Source organism: Zea mays, chromosome 5, assembly GCF_902167145.1.
Source record: "Zea mays cultivar B73 chromosome 5, Zm-B73-REFERENCE-NAM-5.0, whole genome shotgun sequence".
Lineage (NCBI taxonomy): Eukaryota > Viridiplantae > Streptophyta > Magnoliopsida > Poales > Poaceae > Zea > Zea mays.
In genome coordinates, this window is record NC_050100.1 from 117,174,330 (window position 1) to 117,190,446 (window position 16,117).

The 16,117-nt window shown below is 46.4% G+C and overlaps 1 protein-coding gene across 7 annotated transcripts in view; it reads right to left on the reverse strand.

Moving 5' to 3' along the window:
- Positions 1 to 15,157, reverse strand: part of LOC100284452 (DNA methyltransferase 1-associated protein 1) — a 31,205-nt gene extending 16,048 nt beyond the window's left edge. For 2 of the 7 annotated variants that reach the window (XM_035968079.1, XM_020553389.2), the window contains exons 1-6: positions 15,018 to 15,157; positions 14,750 to 14,889; positions 14,580 to 14,675; positions 3,306 to 3,371; positions 3,155 to 3,214; positions 2,991 to 3,047 (exon numbers count right to left, since the gene is read on the reverse strand). In XM_035968079.1, the coding sequence (XP_035823972.1) occupies positions 2,991 to 3,047; positions 3,155 to 3,214; positions 3,306 to 3,371; positions 14,580 to 14,675; positions 14,750 to 14,863 (393 nt within the window). In that variant the 5' untranslated portion in view covers positions 14,864 to 14,889; positions 15,018 to 15,157. Of the gene's footprint in view, positions 1 to 2,990; positions 3,048 to 3,154; positions 3,215 to 3,305; positions 3,372 to 14,579; positions 14,676 to 14,749 lie in introns of all 7 variants that reach the window. The other 5 variants (NM_001157347.2, XM_035968077.1, XM_035968076.1 and 2 more) reach the window with 5 other exon arrangements.
- Positions 15,158 to 16,117: the final 960 nt, after the last annotated feature.

The window sequence follows — 16,117 nt, forward strand, 5'->3', positions numbered from 1 at the left end:
CGGATACCCATCTTCCCACAAGGGCTATCGCTGTCTTGACATGTCCACTCGCCGCATCATTACCTCGCGCCATGTCATTTTTGATGAGTCTGTGTTCCCATTCTCGGCTGCACCATCGGCGGGCTCCATGCCGTCGTCACTTGATTTTCTGATGCAGGACCTCACCTCCTTGCCGGCACCAGCAAGCACTCCTCCATCGCTCGCTGCCAGCAGCGAGGATGATCTCCAGGTGCTCCTAGACCCGGCCATACTTCAGCTCGGCCCCCGGGTTCACCCTGCAGGCGGGCCACAGCTGGGCGCTCGTGGGCCCCAAGTGGGGCAGCCGGCGGCTCCTCCGACTGGTGGCCAACGCTTCGGCAGCACCTACACTCGCCGTGCCCAGCCCCCAGCAGCACCGGTCACCGAGGAGGTGGCTCCTGTGCCTGTTGCACCTCCAGCGCCAACAGCGGCTGCACCAGCTTCGCCCCCAGCGGCTCCAGCAGCTCGGCTCCTATCTACTGCAGCAAACCGGCCTGTGACACGCTCACAAACTGGCTCCCTCCGCACTGTCCAGCGCTTCGGCTTCTCCGCCTCCGTCGCCTCGCCAATCCCGGCGAACTATCGCAGTGCCCTGGCCGATCCAAATTGGCGTGCTGCGATGGCGGACGAGTACAAGGCATTGATCGACAACGGCACTTGGCGCCTTGTACCTCGGTCGCCTGGTGCGAACATTGTCACTGGCAAGTGGCTGTTCAAACACAAGCTCCACTCCGACGGCTCCCTCGCCCGGCACAAGGCACGCTGGGTCGTTCGTGGCTTCTTCCAGGAGGAAGGCGTCGACTACGACGAAACATTCAGCCCAGTCGTCAAGCCGGCCACGATCCGCACCGTCCTCAGCATTGCTGCGTCCCGAGACTGGCCCATCCGGCAGCTCGACGTGAAGAATGCCTTCCTCCACGGCAACCTCGAGGAGACTGTCTACTGCGAGCAGCCGAAAGGATTCGTCGACCCTACTGCACCTAACTCTGTCTGCCTGTTGCAGAAGTCCCTGTATGAGCTTAAGCAGGCACCGCGAGCCTGGAATCAGCGCTTCTCCAGCTTCATCCGAAGTATTGGCTTCACCACCTCCAAAACGAATGCCTCCCTGTTCATCTACAAGACTGGACCGCGAGCCTGGAATCAGCGCTTCTCCAGCTTCATCCGAAGTATTGGCTTCACCACCTCCAAAACGAATGCCTCCCTGTTCATCTACAAGACTGGAGACGCCATGGCCTATCTCCTCCTCTACGTCGACGACATCATCATCACCGCATCATCACCGGCTCTTCTCCAGCACGTCACCTCCCGCCTATCGTTGGAGTTTGCCATGACGGACCTCGAGGATCTCCACCATTTCCTCAGCATCTCGGTGACACGGGACAGCAGTGGACTGTTCCTCTCTCAGCGGCAGTACGTCGTTGATCTCCTCCAGCGCGCTGGCATGTCTGAATGCCACCCGACAGCTACTCCGGTGGATGCCCGGACCAAGCTGTCTGCCTCCGAGGGCGCTCCAGTCGCCAACCCCTCAGAGTACCGGAGCCTCGCTGGTGCTCTCCAGTACCTCACTCTGACCAGGCCGGACCTGGCCTATGTTGTCCAGCAAGTCTGCCTCTTCATGCACGACCCTCGCGAGCCGCATCTTGCGCTAATCAAGCGCATCCTGCGCTATGTCAAGGGCTCCCTGTCGGCAGGTCTGCACTTGGGACCCGGCGCCGTTGATCAACTCACAGCCTACTCCGATGCCGACTGGGCCGGCTGCCCCGACACGCGTCGCTCCACCTCCGGCTTCTGCGTCTACCTCGGCGACAATCTGGTGTCATGGTCGTCCAAGCGTCAGACGACTGTTTCTCGCTCCAGCGCCGAAGCAGAGTACCGTGTTGTGGCCCATGCTGTTGCCGAGTGCTGCTGGCTGCGTCAGCTACTACATGAGCTGCACATCTCCATCCCGCACGCGACCGTGGTCTACTGTGACAATGTGAGCGCTGTGTACATGGCAGCCAACCCAGTCCATCACCGCCGCACGAAGCACATCGAAATCGACATCCACTTCGTCCGTGAGAAGGTAGCTCTGGGGCAGTTCCATGTTCTTCATGTTTCGTCTACGCACCAGTTTGCCGACATCATGACCAAGGGTCTGCCCGTACAGCTCTTCACTGATTTTCGGACCAGTCTTTGCGTCTGTGATTCTCCCGCTCAGACTGCGGGCGGGTATTAGGATATGTATATATCAGGATCAATCAGAGCCTGATTGCGATTGATTGTAATCCCCTAGATTGGCTAGCTGCCTTGTATAGTCTAGGATTACTTTCTATCTATAGCCTAGGTCTGTTTCCTTGTACAGGGAATAGCGTTCCATACATGTACCTTCCATGCATGCCTATTGGCTATATATGACAGGCTCCCCACCCTCAATGGGTGTGTGGTGATTCAGTCCATTCTTCCTTTCTACATTGCTAACGCTACAGCTGCGCGAGGGGGGGATATCTCCATTATTCTCTAGTTTGTCCATTCGTGTTGCTAACGCTACGACTGCGGGGGGATGTTAGAGTATATTAGGCAACTCCTGTTATGGTTGGTTTAGGATTGATTGTAATCACGGGATAACCTTACTTGTATCTAGGATAACCTTCCTTATCTCTAGGATATGCTTCTTGCCCTCCAAGTCATGTGCTCCTAGAGACTCAATGCAATATATCCAACACATTATATGCATTCTCTACTTCCTTCAATTCCAACTTGCGGCTTATAAAACAAACAGATGTTTAGAAGTTTAGAATATCTTGTTAAGATGGGAAAGGGGCTAAACAATAATTCATTTTCTAATATACTATAACTAGAAAATCATATGAAAATGAACATTCACAACATGCCAGATTCACTCTTTCTAGGAAGGTAGCACAAAAATGTAAGCTCAAAAACAAATTAGATACTAAATTTCAAAAAAATTATTGTAAGTACTAAGTAGTACCTACAGGGTCAACTAAATACTTCTCATACTCTTCATCCGTATATTTAAGAACATCCGCCCTCTGTAAATTTGGAAGGATAAATAAAAGACAGGGACACAGGGTAAGCCCATGTTTTGCAAGGAAAGGCTTCGTACCCAATTATGTACCTAAAGTAATATAGTTCTTACCTTGTTATATTTTGCAAACTGATAATCCCCAGTTGGCTGAATACCATTAACAACTCTAACCTGAAAATTTGAATTGGTGAGAACTAGTTATTGTGTGAATAAGTCCTATTGTTTTTCAGAATACAGCACATTAGCAGCACAAGATACAGACCCAGTGATAGAGTTGAAGGTTATCAGTTCGTGCGGATGACGTGAAAGGTAACCACTGCCATGCTACCTGCATAAGATATTAAAATGGTTTTGTTAAATCGACTAAAGTGGCCCCTAGCTCCAATGGAATCAAACAGCCAGACAAGTAGATAAGAGTAGTCATCTTCTGCATTCCATGAGAAGTTCACATCAAGTTGAATTGCTTTGCTATGGTGTAACAAATGTAACATTTCACAAGTATATCACAAATCCAATCCAAAATCTTCACCAGAAACAATGAATGAATGCTGAATACAAAGCTAGTAGTTCTATATAAGCTTTTTTTTCTCGAATACGCAGGAGAGCTGCATATCATTATATTAAAAGTGGAGAAGGCACTAGGCCCAAAACAAACGCACCCACAACAAATCCTGAACACACACACAATCACCCAAGGACACCATCCCCACAAACCCAAACAACAATCCAGGAAACACACAAACACACACCAGCCAAAATTCTCCTCAATTAGCCTGGATCGAACAGGGTTCTAATGTTCTTGGTGTTAAGGCCCATAAAGCCCATATATTCTTGTCCGCCTACATATATGCTACAGTACCCGAGGGGGTAATCATCTCGCCTAATCAAGGTTAGTGACATGGTAACAGAGCAGGTCACGATTAGGGTTTCTTAGATTTTTTAGCCGCCATTGTCTCCTCCTGACCGCCGTCGCGGCTTTTCTCCGGCTGTCGTCGCGGTCTTCCTCCGCCGCCATCGCGGCCCTCCACCTTCCTCCCGCCTGCCGTCGCGGCTGCGAGCTCATCTGCGCCGCCCCCGTCCAGATCCGCGGCCGTCATCGAGGCTGTCGTGCGCGCAGATCCGGCCGCCGCGGCTTTTCCCCTTCCCGCCTCTGTCGCCGTCGCGGTTTCCTCCATCCCCGCGGGCGGATCTAGGCTTTTGTGCCTGCGTCGTCCATCGTCCGCACCTTTGGCGTCGTCCGCCTGCTGCGCCTAGCCGTCGTCCGCCTGCTGCACGCCGCAAGGGCTGCGGATCCGGATCTGCGCCGCCGTCTGCTGCGCCCTGCCTTGTCGCCATCTGCGCCGTCCCTGCTTTTGCGCAGGTGGCTGCCATTGCGGGCAGAGTCATCAAGGCAGCAGCCGCAGTCCAACTCGGCTTCCGCGCCCAGGACCTCCGTCAACTCGTCCAACTCGGGCTGCTGTCAGCTGCGGTTCCTCTGGTTTGTTTGGTTTCCGGTCTCCTGTTCTCCCTGATTTTCATTGAATTCAATATGGCGACAAATGCTATTGTGGTCAATATCACTCTTGATGGCCAAAATTATCCGGAGTGGGCTTTCTGTGTTGAGACTGCACTCAGGGGACATGGATTACTCTTTCATTTGACTGATGCGGCACCCGTTCTTGCGGATGATCGTCGCAATGCTGCTGATATCAAAACATGGCAGCTTAATGATGGTAAAGTGATGGCTGCTATGGTGAACAACGTCAAACCGTCTATGATTATGAGTTTGTCTAAATTTAAAACTGCTAAAACCATCTGGTCTCATTTGAAGGAGCGTTTTGTTCAGGACAGTGGTGCTCTATTACACTCTCATGCAGCAGACACATGTTATTGAGCAAAATGATATGAGTATTGATGAGTACTACTCAGCCTTTGATCGCCTGATGAGTGCTTTGACATCTATGGTGCCTGCTTGTATTGCTGATCCGTGTCCGGCTCATAAGTTTATTAAGAAGTTCTTCACTTACAGATTTGTTATGGGCGTTCGGGCCGAGTTTGATTCTCTTCGTGCTCGTTTACTTTAGGGTTCTGACACTCTCACAATGGCTAAGGCGTTGTCTAACTTACATGCTGAAGAGACTCGTCTTAATTTCTGTCTTCTACTGGTAGTAATACTCACAGTGTGTTGGCTGCTGCCCAGAAACCTAAGAGTGTTTTTAAACCTTGTGATCATTGTGGCAAGACCAATCATCGATCTGAGCTTTGCTTTGTCAAGTTCCCTAAGAAGTTGACTGATTTCCGTGTACGACGTGCTGCTCGTGGTCGTGATCCAGGACCATCTACTAGAGGCTCAGTTGCTGTTGCTGCCACTTCGTCCGCTTGTACTTCAGAGTCGGCCTGGGTACTTGATTCAGGAGGCTCCTTTCATGTCACATCTGATCAGTCAAAGTTGGCTTCTACTACACCTGTCACAGATGGTGCTTCAGTGCAGACAGCTGATGGTACTGTATGCCACATTACTCATAAGGGTTCTCTTTGTGATCCACACTTTACAGTACCTAATATTTTCTTTGTTCCTGAGCTATCTATGGACCTTCTTTCAGTAGGTCAAATTACAGATCATAATTGCTTTGTCGGATTTAATGACTCATCTTGTTTTGTACAGGACCTTCGCACAGGGGAAGTGATTGGGACTGGCCATCGCCGTAGAGCTGCTCCTCGCCTCTACATCTTGGACTCTTTGCGGCTTCCTTCCTTGGCTACATCTCCAGCACATGTGCTTTCAGCTACCCTTGCTTCTGTTGCGTCTTTTGCCCAGTGGCATCATCGTCTAGGTCATTTGTGTGGATCTAGATTGTCTACTCTAATAAAGTCAGGTTGCTTAGGTCATACTTCGGTTGAGTCTGATTTTCGTTGTAAGGGTTGTCATCTTGGAAAACAAATACAACTTCCATATTTTACTAGTGATTCTCATTATGTTGAACTCTTTGATTTGGTTCACTCTGATATTTTTTGCACCTTTTGTGTCAAAAGGTGGATATAGATACTATGTCATTTTTATTGATGATCATTCTCGCTACACTTGGATTTATTTCATGAAACGCCGCTCTGAGCTGATTTCTATTTATAAAACCTTTGCTCGCATGATTCACACTCAATTTTCCACTCATATTAAAACCTTTCGTTCTGATTCTGGTGGTGAATATTTATCTGATAATTTCCGCCAGTTTTTGACTTTAGAGGGTACTCTTGCTCAGCTTTCTTGCCCTAGTGCTCATGCACGGAACGGTGTGGCTGAACGCAAACACTGTCACATTATAGAAATTGCTCGCACTTTGTTGATATCTTCTTTTGTCCCTTCACATTTTTGGGGTGAAGCAGTTTCTATTGCGGTTTACCTCATCAATTGACAACTGTCATCCAAACTCTCTGGCAAAACACCTGGTGAAGTTCTTTTCGGAACTCATCCACGATATGACCACCTTCGAGTTTTTGGATGTACGTGTTATGTATTATTATCACCTCGTGAACGTACTAAATTGACTGCTCAATCTGTTGAGTGTGTTTTTCTTGGATACAGCCCTGAACATAAAGGCTATCAGTGTTATGATTCATCTTCTCGTCGCATGCGTATTTCTCGAGATGTGAGCTTTAATGAAAACCGAGCCTTCTTTTACAACTCTTCCACTCATTCTTCTTTTTATTCCACAGAGTCTACCTCCTTTATGAGCTTTCCTCCCATTTCTGAAACTTCATCAGTATCACCACCTACTGTTTCTACCCCAGATGTTCTTATTCCCATCACACCACCTTCCACTTCCACACCATCTCAGTCTTACTCTTCCAAACCACCTGTCACTCAGACTTGCATTCGTCGTCCTCGCTCTACTCCCACGGCCAGTCTTGATGATGATCATGTTGCTGATACTTGTACTAACAATGATGACTCTCATCTCATGTTGTTTTTAATCAGGGGTGTCATCTTCGTGATCGTGGCACTATTGCAGCTCCAGAACGTTATGGGTTTCCCCGTGCTGGTGCAGTCATTGTTGAACCATCATCTTATAAAGAGGCTTCTGGTATACCTAAGTGGCAACTTGCTATGACTGATGAATTGAATGCCCTTCATCGCACATGTACATGGGATGTTGTTCCGTTACCTGATGGTGTTGTACCTATCATGTGCAAATGGGTCTTCAAGGTTAAAACCAAATCTGATGGGTCTATTGAGCGATATAAAGCTCGTCTTGTGGCCAGAGGTTTTCAACAACAGGGTATTGACTATGATGAGACTTTTGCACATGTGGCCCATCTGACTACTGTCCGAGCTTTACTTGTTGTTGCAGCCTCATCTTCTTGGACTATCTCTCAGATGGATGTCAAAAATGTTTTTCTTCATGGTGACCTACATGAGGAAGTCTATATGCACCCACCTCCTGGGATAGAGGTTCCATCAGAGCATGTATGTCGTCTCCATCGAGCCTTGTATGGTCTTAAACAAGCTCCTCGTGCTTGGTTTGAGAGATTTGTTTGTCATCAAGGCTTGTGGTTTCTATTCTAGTGATCATGATCCTGCATTGTTCATTCATGTTTCTTCACGAGGACGCACGTTGCTATTACTATATGTTGATGACATATTGATTACAGGCGATGATCCAGACCATATTGCTCATGTGAAGGAGTATCTGAGTAAGGAATTTCAAAATGTCTGACTTGGGGGCACTCAGTTATTTCTTGGGCATTGAGGTTTTGCAGACTCAAAATGGTATTTATCTTTCTCAGGCCAAGTACATACAAGACCTTCTTGATCGTTCTGGTCTTAGTGATACTTGCACTGTTGCCACGCCTATGGATCTTCACTTATCTCTTCGTCCGACTGATGGGGCACCTTTGGAGGATCCATCTCGATATAGACACCTTATTGGCAGCTTAGTTTACCTTACTATCACCAGGCCAGATATTGCTCATGCGGTTCACATTTTGAGTTAGTTTGTCTCTGCTCCTACATCAGTTCATTATGGGCACTTACTTCGTGTGCTTAGATATTTACGAGGGACAAAAACACAATGTTTATTTTATGACTCAAATCCCCCACTTCAGCTTCATGCTTACTCTGATGCTACCTGGGCCAGTGATCCTACGGATCGTCGCTCCATCACTGGTTACTGTATTCTTCTTGGATCATCCCCTGTTGCTTGGAAATCCAAGAAGCAAGCTGTTGTATCTAGATCTAGTACTGAAGCAGAACTTCGAGCCCTGGCTACTACTGCTGCTGAGATTATCTGGATTCGTTGGCTCTTGGCTGATCTAGGCGTTTCTTGTGACTCGCCTACGCTTCTTCACTGTGACAACACTGGAGCTATACAAATTTGTCATGATCCAATGAAGCGTGAACTCACAAAACACATTGGTGTTGATGTATCATTCACTAGATCTCATTGTCATCAGAAGACCATTGATCTTCAATATGTGCCCTCGGAATTACAGCTTGCAGATTTCTTCACCAAAGCACAAACTAGGCACAACAACAGTTTCATCTAATCAAACTCAATGCTTCAAATCCTCCACTTCCGCCTTGAGTTTGACAGGGGGTGTTAAGGCCCATAAAGCCCATATATTCTTGTCTGCCTATATATATGCTACAGTACCCGAGGGGGTAATCATCTCGCCTAATCAAGGTTAGTGACACTTGGCTGCTGCTAGAATCCAAAGTTGCAGCTCATCTCTGAATCCCTCTTCTAGGGAATAAAGGCAAGGCCTCGCTCCATCAAAAACACATTTAATTCTATGCTTCCAAGTACTCCAAGCTCCAAGGATGATGAAACTATTAAAATCCTTTCTTTTGCCTTTGGGGACTTTATGAGAGGCTTTCCTCCACCAGTCCACGAAACAGCTATCTTCTCTCCTCGGAACCACATTACAAAGGTTGATTGTAGATAATATAACATGCCAAAACTGTCTTGCAAAAACACAATTGGTTAAGATGTGCTGCACAGTTTCTTCCTCTTGGTCACAAAGGACAACACTAGGGATGTTCCATTCCTCTTTTTTGTAGTCTATCTATTGTCCAGCATTTGTTATTAATGGCAAGCCAGACAAAGGTTTTATATTTTGGAGCTGCCCATGTCTTCCAAATTCTCTTCCAAGGATCAAAAGACTCTATGCAGATTTGGAGCTGCAATTCCCACTACTAGAAAATCGCCATACATGAGTATCATTGGTATCTTCCAGATGAAAATTTTCCAATACATCCCACAACTGTAGGTATTTCTCAATGTACATAAGGAAAAAGTTTCCTTTTATATCATGAACACAAGAGTAAGCAGGGAGAGCCTGCTCTGCACAGTCCTAACCTTTCTGAATTTTGTAGGAACTGCACCAACTATAATTGGTGCTATCTCTTTAATTGAGCACCCATTAATCAACTTATCAGTCCAAAAAAAGTTGTGACACCATTACCTATAGTAGTGGTCACAGCTATCCAAAATAGAGCTCTGGCTTGTGTGGAAATATTAAGATCGAGGCCTCTCCAAGGTTTGGCAGTGTTTGTTCTGAAACCATAACCATCTCATTTGCAATGCCCAGCTCATGATAAGGAGGTTAGGTATTCCAAGACCTCCCAATTCAATAGGCCTAGTAATAAGACAATTTCCTCCTCTAGCTTCTTTTCTACCTTTCCACAAGGAACTTCTAATTTTGTCAATGGCTTTAATAACCCATTTAGGAACCTTAAGGGTACTAAGCAGGTAGACGGTAGACCGGTATACCAGAGAGCACAGATTAATCAAAGTTATTCTTTTTTCTCGAAAAGTGCAGGAGAATTGCGCCCCATTATATTAAGAAGGTAAAGAAGGTCTAAATTAGACCCGATACAGAGACTTCCTTATGGAGGTTGAAAACTCAGCAACCTGAGAAGATCCATCTAAACAAAAAATCTACCAACCAAACCCCCCCTATTCTAGACTAAACCTCAGGAATAGAGACCGCCAGATAGGGGAGGCCCTTAGCCCCAGCCATTTCCACATCATTCTCTCATCCCTAGCTAGCCGAAGAGCTAGAGAGACATTTGGGGTCCAGCCGTCAAAAATACATTGTTCTAATGAGTCCAAATAATCCATGCTCCCATAGCAATGAGAGAGTTGAGTCCCTTCTTAACTAGTCCATTAACAATCCCAGAAACTTCTTCCCACCAACTCATGAAGGAAGGCGAACCAGGCTGAGGTGCAACCATTTGCAGACCAACTTGACTCAGGAGCTTGAACCAGAAATCTCTTGAAAAAACACAAGCCACTAACAGATGATCCAAAGTTTCAGCTTCCTGATCACATAGAGGGCATTTAAAGGGATGATCAATTCCTCTTTTAGCTAGCCTGTCCGCAGTCCAACACCTGTTATGAGCTGCAAGCCAAAGGAAAAAATTTACACTTTGGAGGAGCCCAAGTTTTCCACACCCTTTTATAGTAACCAAAAAAGGTTGGTCCTGAAAAAAAGCCCCTTATACGCAGCTTTAGCTGAATACAAACCATCTGCAGCTATGCAGAACACATGTTTATCTTCAATTTCAGCCTGCAGTTCTATATTTGAAATCAGATCCCACAACTGAATATAATCCACTAGAACACCAACAGAAAGAGCCCCCTTGATATCCGAAATCCAGTTTCCATTCTGTAAGGCTTCCTGGACTGTTCTTCTTTTTGCAAACCTCCTTGGAATGGTTTCAAAACGCCTAGGAGCAATATCACTGATTTTCTGTCCCAAAAGCCATTTATCTGTACAAAGTATTTGCTCCATTTCCAACCTCCAAAATAAGGTCAACGGAGAAAAAGGACCGAGCTTTATAAGGCACCTGAATAGGAAGGTTTGCCCAGGGACGCCCTGGGTCAGTTTTTCGCAACCATATCCACCTCATGTGAAGCGCCCAGCACATCTTTTGCAGGCTGGAGATACCCAACCCTCCCAGCTCAAGGGGCCGACACACTCTTTCCCAAGACAGAAGACAGTGATCCCCCCCCCCTTGACATCCTTACGGCCACGCCAAAGAAAACCTCTTCAGATCTTATCAATGGCATCCAAAGCCCAAGAAGGGAAATCAATAGCCATGGCTAGATAGACAATCATGCATGTGAGGACATGCTGCACCTGAACTCTTCTACTAGCCCTTGTCAATAGATCAGCTTCCCATTTTGGAAGCTGCCCTGCAATTTTATCCACCAAGGACTGCACTTGATCCTTGGTAAGCTTGTGAATAGATAGCGGAAGGCCAAGATAGCGGCAAGGGAAAGTTGAAAGCTCACGGGGCAGCAAATTCTGCACCACTAAAATGTCCTCAACTGCGAAAGGACCTCTAGCTGAGTTGGTTAGGCGGTCTGGGTACCACTCCTCAAGTCCTGGGTTCGACTCCCTATGGGAGCGAATTTCAGACTGTGGTTAAAAAATCCCCTCGTCTGTCCCACACCAAAGCACAGGTCTAAGGCTTGGCCCCGGTCGCTCTCACATGGGCTTCAATGCCGCTGTGTATGGGTGGGGCAGGGGGTTCAGGGGTTTTCTCGACCTGTGTGAGTTCTTCTTAATACAATATTCTGGGGTTGTCTTACCCCTTGCTGGTCGAGTTAAAATGTCCTCATCTGAGCACTAGATAGGGTAAACATTAGACTTATTTTCACTATTATGTAGACCTGAAGCTTCACCAAATAAATGAAGAATATCCAGAGTGATCTCAATGTCGGATGTAGAGGAATGCAGGAACAAAGCCACATCATCCACGTACATGGAAATCCGATGGAGCCTGGTTGTTCTTGACAGATGCCAGCAGCCCCGCTTCTTCCGCTAGTGAAAATAACAATCAAAGTTATTCTCTAGAAAGGTTTAAGAGATTAGCTTTCCAACCTGGAAGCCTATCAGCAATCTTCTGAATCCATAGTAGAAGATCTCCAGCATTAAGTCTTTTATTACTCAAAAGGAAGACCAAAATAAGTTGTAGGAAAACTTTTAGTGGCACACCCCAATGTTTGGACAGCCAACTCCACCATTTCTTCATCATACCGAATTGGGAAGAAGAAACTCTTTTGCAAATTAGTTTGGAGGCCAGAGGCAACCCCAAAACTCATCAATATCTCCCTGACTGTCTCCAATTCCATAATATCTGGTTGGACAAAGAGAGCCACATCATCAGCAAAAAGAGAGACCCTCTGATTAATATTTCTACCAGGAATGCAGCAGCCCACACTCATCAGCTTTAAGAAAAAGGCTATTAAGCACATCCATGACCAGAATGAACAATAGAGGTAGAGGAGATAGAGGATCACCCTGCTGCAACCCTTTCTTATGTCTTATAGGCAGACCTGGTTCTCCATTCACCAAAATTTGAGTCGATGATGATGTGAGCAAGTTCAAAACCAGATTACACCAAATCTGTCCAAGCCCAACTAACAGAATAGAAAGCCTTCTTAATGTCCAATTTCAAGAACAGGGATGAGATGTTCTTCTTTTGTAACAATTTGACAGTTTGATTAACCATGAGAAAATTATCCTGAATACAAAGATTCTTAATGAAAGCACTTTGGCTTGTGCTGACCAGCTTATCCAATTCAGGAGCCAACCTATTAGCAAGAATTTTTGTTAGTAGCTTAGCTAAGCTATGGATAAGGCTGACAGACCTAAAGTCCCCAGGGTAAGATGCCTCAGTCTTCTTAGGAATGAGTGTAAGATAGGCTAAATTCACAATTTAGCCTCCACAACCTTCCAGAATTTCCCTGCTGAATATCCAGGACAGCAGCTCAAAGGTCCCATTTAATTATGTTCCAACAACATTTGTAAATCGTCCTGTAAACCCATCAGGCCCAGGAGATCTATCATTTGGAAGGCAATTAATAGCAGATTTGATTTCCTCCAATGTTATAGGAATATCACGAGTAGAGAGGTCATAATTGCCTTTATGAAAACCGGTAAGATCCAGGCTGAAATCCCTTGCATTCGTCGAACCAATCAGGTTATTATAGAATTGAAACATAGCATGTTGCTTGTCTTCCTGGGAAGTGAGAAACTGACCCTCCATCACCAAAGAATGAATAAAGTTTTTCTTTTTCCTAAATCTAGCATGAGCTTGAAAGAAAGAAGTATTTGCATCACCTGCTTTAACAAATCTGATTCTAGATCTCAATCTGGCGATGGTTCTTTCCAAGGAAGAGAGCTTTAGACACAAAAGTTTGGTTCTTTTCCTTAGCCATTCTTCCGCAGGCCCAAGGGATCTACAGTCCTGTGCAATTTCCAGCAAGTGTAAAATCTTTTTGGCCAAAGCAAGTTGATATGAAACATTGTCCACACGTTTTTGGCTCCAAGATTAAAGGCTCTTAGCAAGTCTCTTGAATTTGCAGAATATCCTTTCAATGGGATAAATAACAGAAAGATTGGAATTCCAAGAATCCTCAACCACTTCCTGAAAATCTTGTATCTGGAGAATCTCCTCTTCCCTTTAAAACCCAAACTAAGATTCAGAATTAAAGGTCAATGGTCAGACATATTGGAAGCCTCTCTTAAGAAGACAATTGGGGAATAGAGCCTCCCAATCAGCAGTGCGTAGAACCCTGTCAAGCTTAACTAAGGTAGGGTCATCTCTTTGATTAGACCATGTAAATTTTCTTCCAACTAGGAGCAGCTCTTTAAGGGAATGGTCATTAATCCATCTTCTAATCTACCCATGAGAGCCCTATTCAGATTTGCATTATTTTTTTCTGCCGCACAAACAATCATGTTGAAATCTCCTGCGACCATCCAAGGGACAGTACATAAATTTCTGACATATGATAGTTCTTAAAGAAAGGCTGGTTTATCCTCATCTCTATGGGGGCCATAAACCCCAGTAAACCACTAAGTAGAATTGGCTTATAATTGAAAACAAACTGAACAGAATTATCACTCTAACTGCACTTATGCTGGTTACAAACTAGGATATTTATCTGTAGTCTAATACCCTGTTTGGATGTACATATTAGTGCACGGAATTGAGAATTGGAATCAGCTTTCCTAAATTCTATTGTTTGATTGCACATTGAATTGAGATTTGGAAATTAGAAAGTCAATTCCTGGAATTAGACTATAACTGAAAACTCCCTTTCCCAATACAGAGCGTCACCCCTCTGTATTGTGTGGAATTAGACCACACAATTCTAGACTCCAATATAGTGACATCCAAACAACAGAATTGGAATTACATCTCATTTCAATACCATGGCTGATTTGGTATTGAACCCAATTCAATTATATACCCTCCAATATCAACATCCAAACGGAGCATAAGGGGTTTTATATAATATATATACATAAAAAATGTTACAGGTCAACAAGTTCATGTGGGTCCAACCAATATAAGAAAACTTAATCTGGTAACGTGAAGCTATTTTAATTGGTCAGAGTTTTAGTTAATTTCCAGGTTCAAATTACATAAGCAATGTACTTCACCAAATTTTTCCAAATGCGTGGTTTATGAGTAGCTTAAAGCTCAGCGTAGCTCAGAAGCTATCCAATTCCAATAGGTGCGAGAAGAATTGTACTCCCTCACCTTCTCTTTCTCCGCAGCAGGCCGCCTCTTCAGGTGCGATGCCTCAATGGTCGGCATGAGCGGGGGCATTCCCACCCCTCCGGTGAGGGCATAGACCTACATCTCCAAGATTTTATCAGCATTGCGTTGCAGGCATGCAGCAGCGACTAGGAGCCAGGGCGAACAAATACCTCGCGCGAGACGCCATCAGGCTTGCGCTGCGGCTCCTTGGGCGGCCGCGATTTCTTCTCCTGGGAGGACGAGAAGGGGGTCTTCGGAAGCCCTAGTATGTCCTTCGCGTCCATGTATACGGCCTCACGAGGAAGGCGCACTGGAGGAAGCTAGGGTTAGGGTTTGGCTCTGCCCTACCGCGACATGGGAAGAGGCGCGCTAAGAGAAGAAAATGTAGGGGTACGAAGCAACCAACAAGAGGCACAGACACGGTGCGAGGAAGCTCACAGCAGGGACGCACGCCGCTGCCGCCACGACTGCGCGGAGATCCACGGAGGAGAGCTCCGCACGCCCGTGGCACGCCGCACCACGCTCCGATCTCCGCGCCTACGTTAAGTCGTTTTTTTAACCAGTACAATGCAATGCTCGACGGCACACGATTATATTTAGGCCGTGCATGGTTATTAAAACGTCGTTTAAACGACGCTTAAGCGCTAAAACGTGATTAGTAGCTAAAGCGTCAGCACGTTTTACAAAAGCGCTAAAACGTGATTAGTAGCTAAAGCGTCCGCACGTTTTACGAAAACCACGTAGAACGTCTGTTCTGGACGTTTAAACGTCGTTTACACGTCGGAACGCACGTTCTGGACGTTTTCTCAGTTGTATGGACGTTCTACGGGCATGTGAGTTAGTGGGCCATAATGGGCCTTTACCCAGCCGGCTCATCCATCGCGCCCAGGAGCCGCAGAAACGAAATCGCCCAGACGCCAGTTCCCAGCCGCCATCGCGCAAGAGCCGCTAGCCGCTAGAAACGAAATCGCGCCCAGACTCCATCGCGCCAGACGCCGTCGGACGCTCTCCAGGTACGCCGTCGGTCGGCCTCCCTCTTCCCTCTTCCCTCCACGTACAGGCGCGGCGCCAACCCGGCAGCGACATGGCGCCATTGCTCATTTGCTCCAAATCCCGGACTGGAGCACTGCAATGGCTCAGGTGAGGTGATGCCCTGCCGGAGCAGAGAGAGAGAGAGAGAGAGAGCTAGCTAGAGAGATGTGTAGTGTAGCTGTCTAGCTAGAGACATGGTGGCATAGCTGCCCTGCCGGAATGAAGGCAGTAAGGCACTGCTCGGCCAGGAAGCTGGAAGGAATAGGATGATGTTGGCAAAGGGCAATGTGTGTTGAGAAGGAGGAATAACAACCAGGCTTTAGCCGTTGCAGTGCTCCAGCCAGTGCGCAGTGAAGCAGCCACCAGCCAGTGCTCCAGCCAAGGTGTGTTGTAGGCTAAATGTACAATATATCAATACCATTCTACTGTGTGTTGCAGGCTAAAGTGTGCAGTGAATTTCAATTTCAATGGCAACAAATAGCGAGGCTAATGACTCCTATGACCCA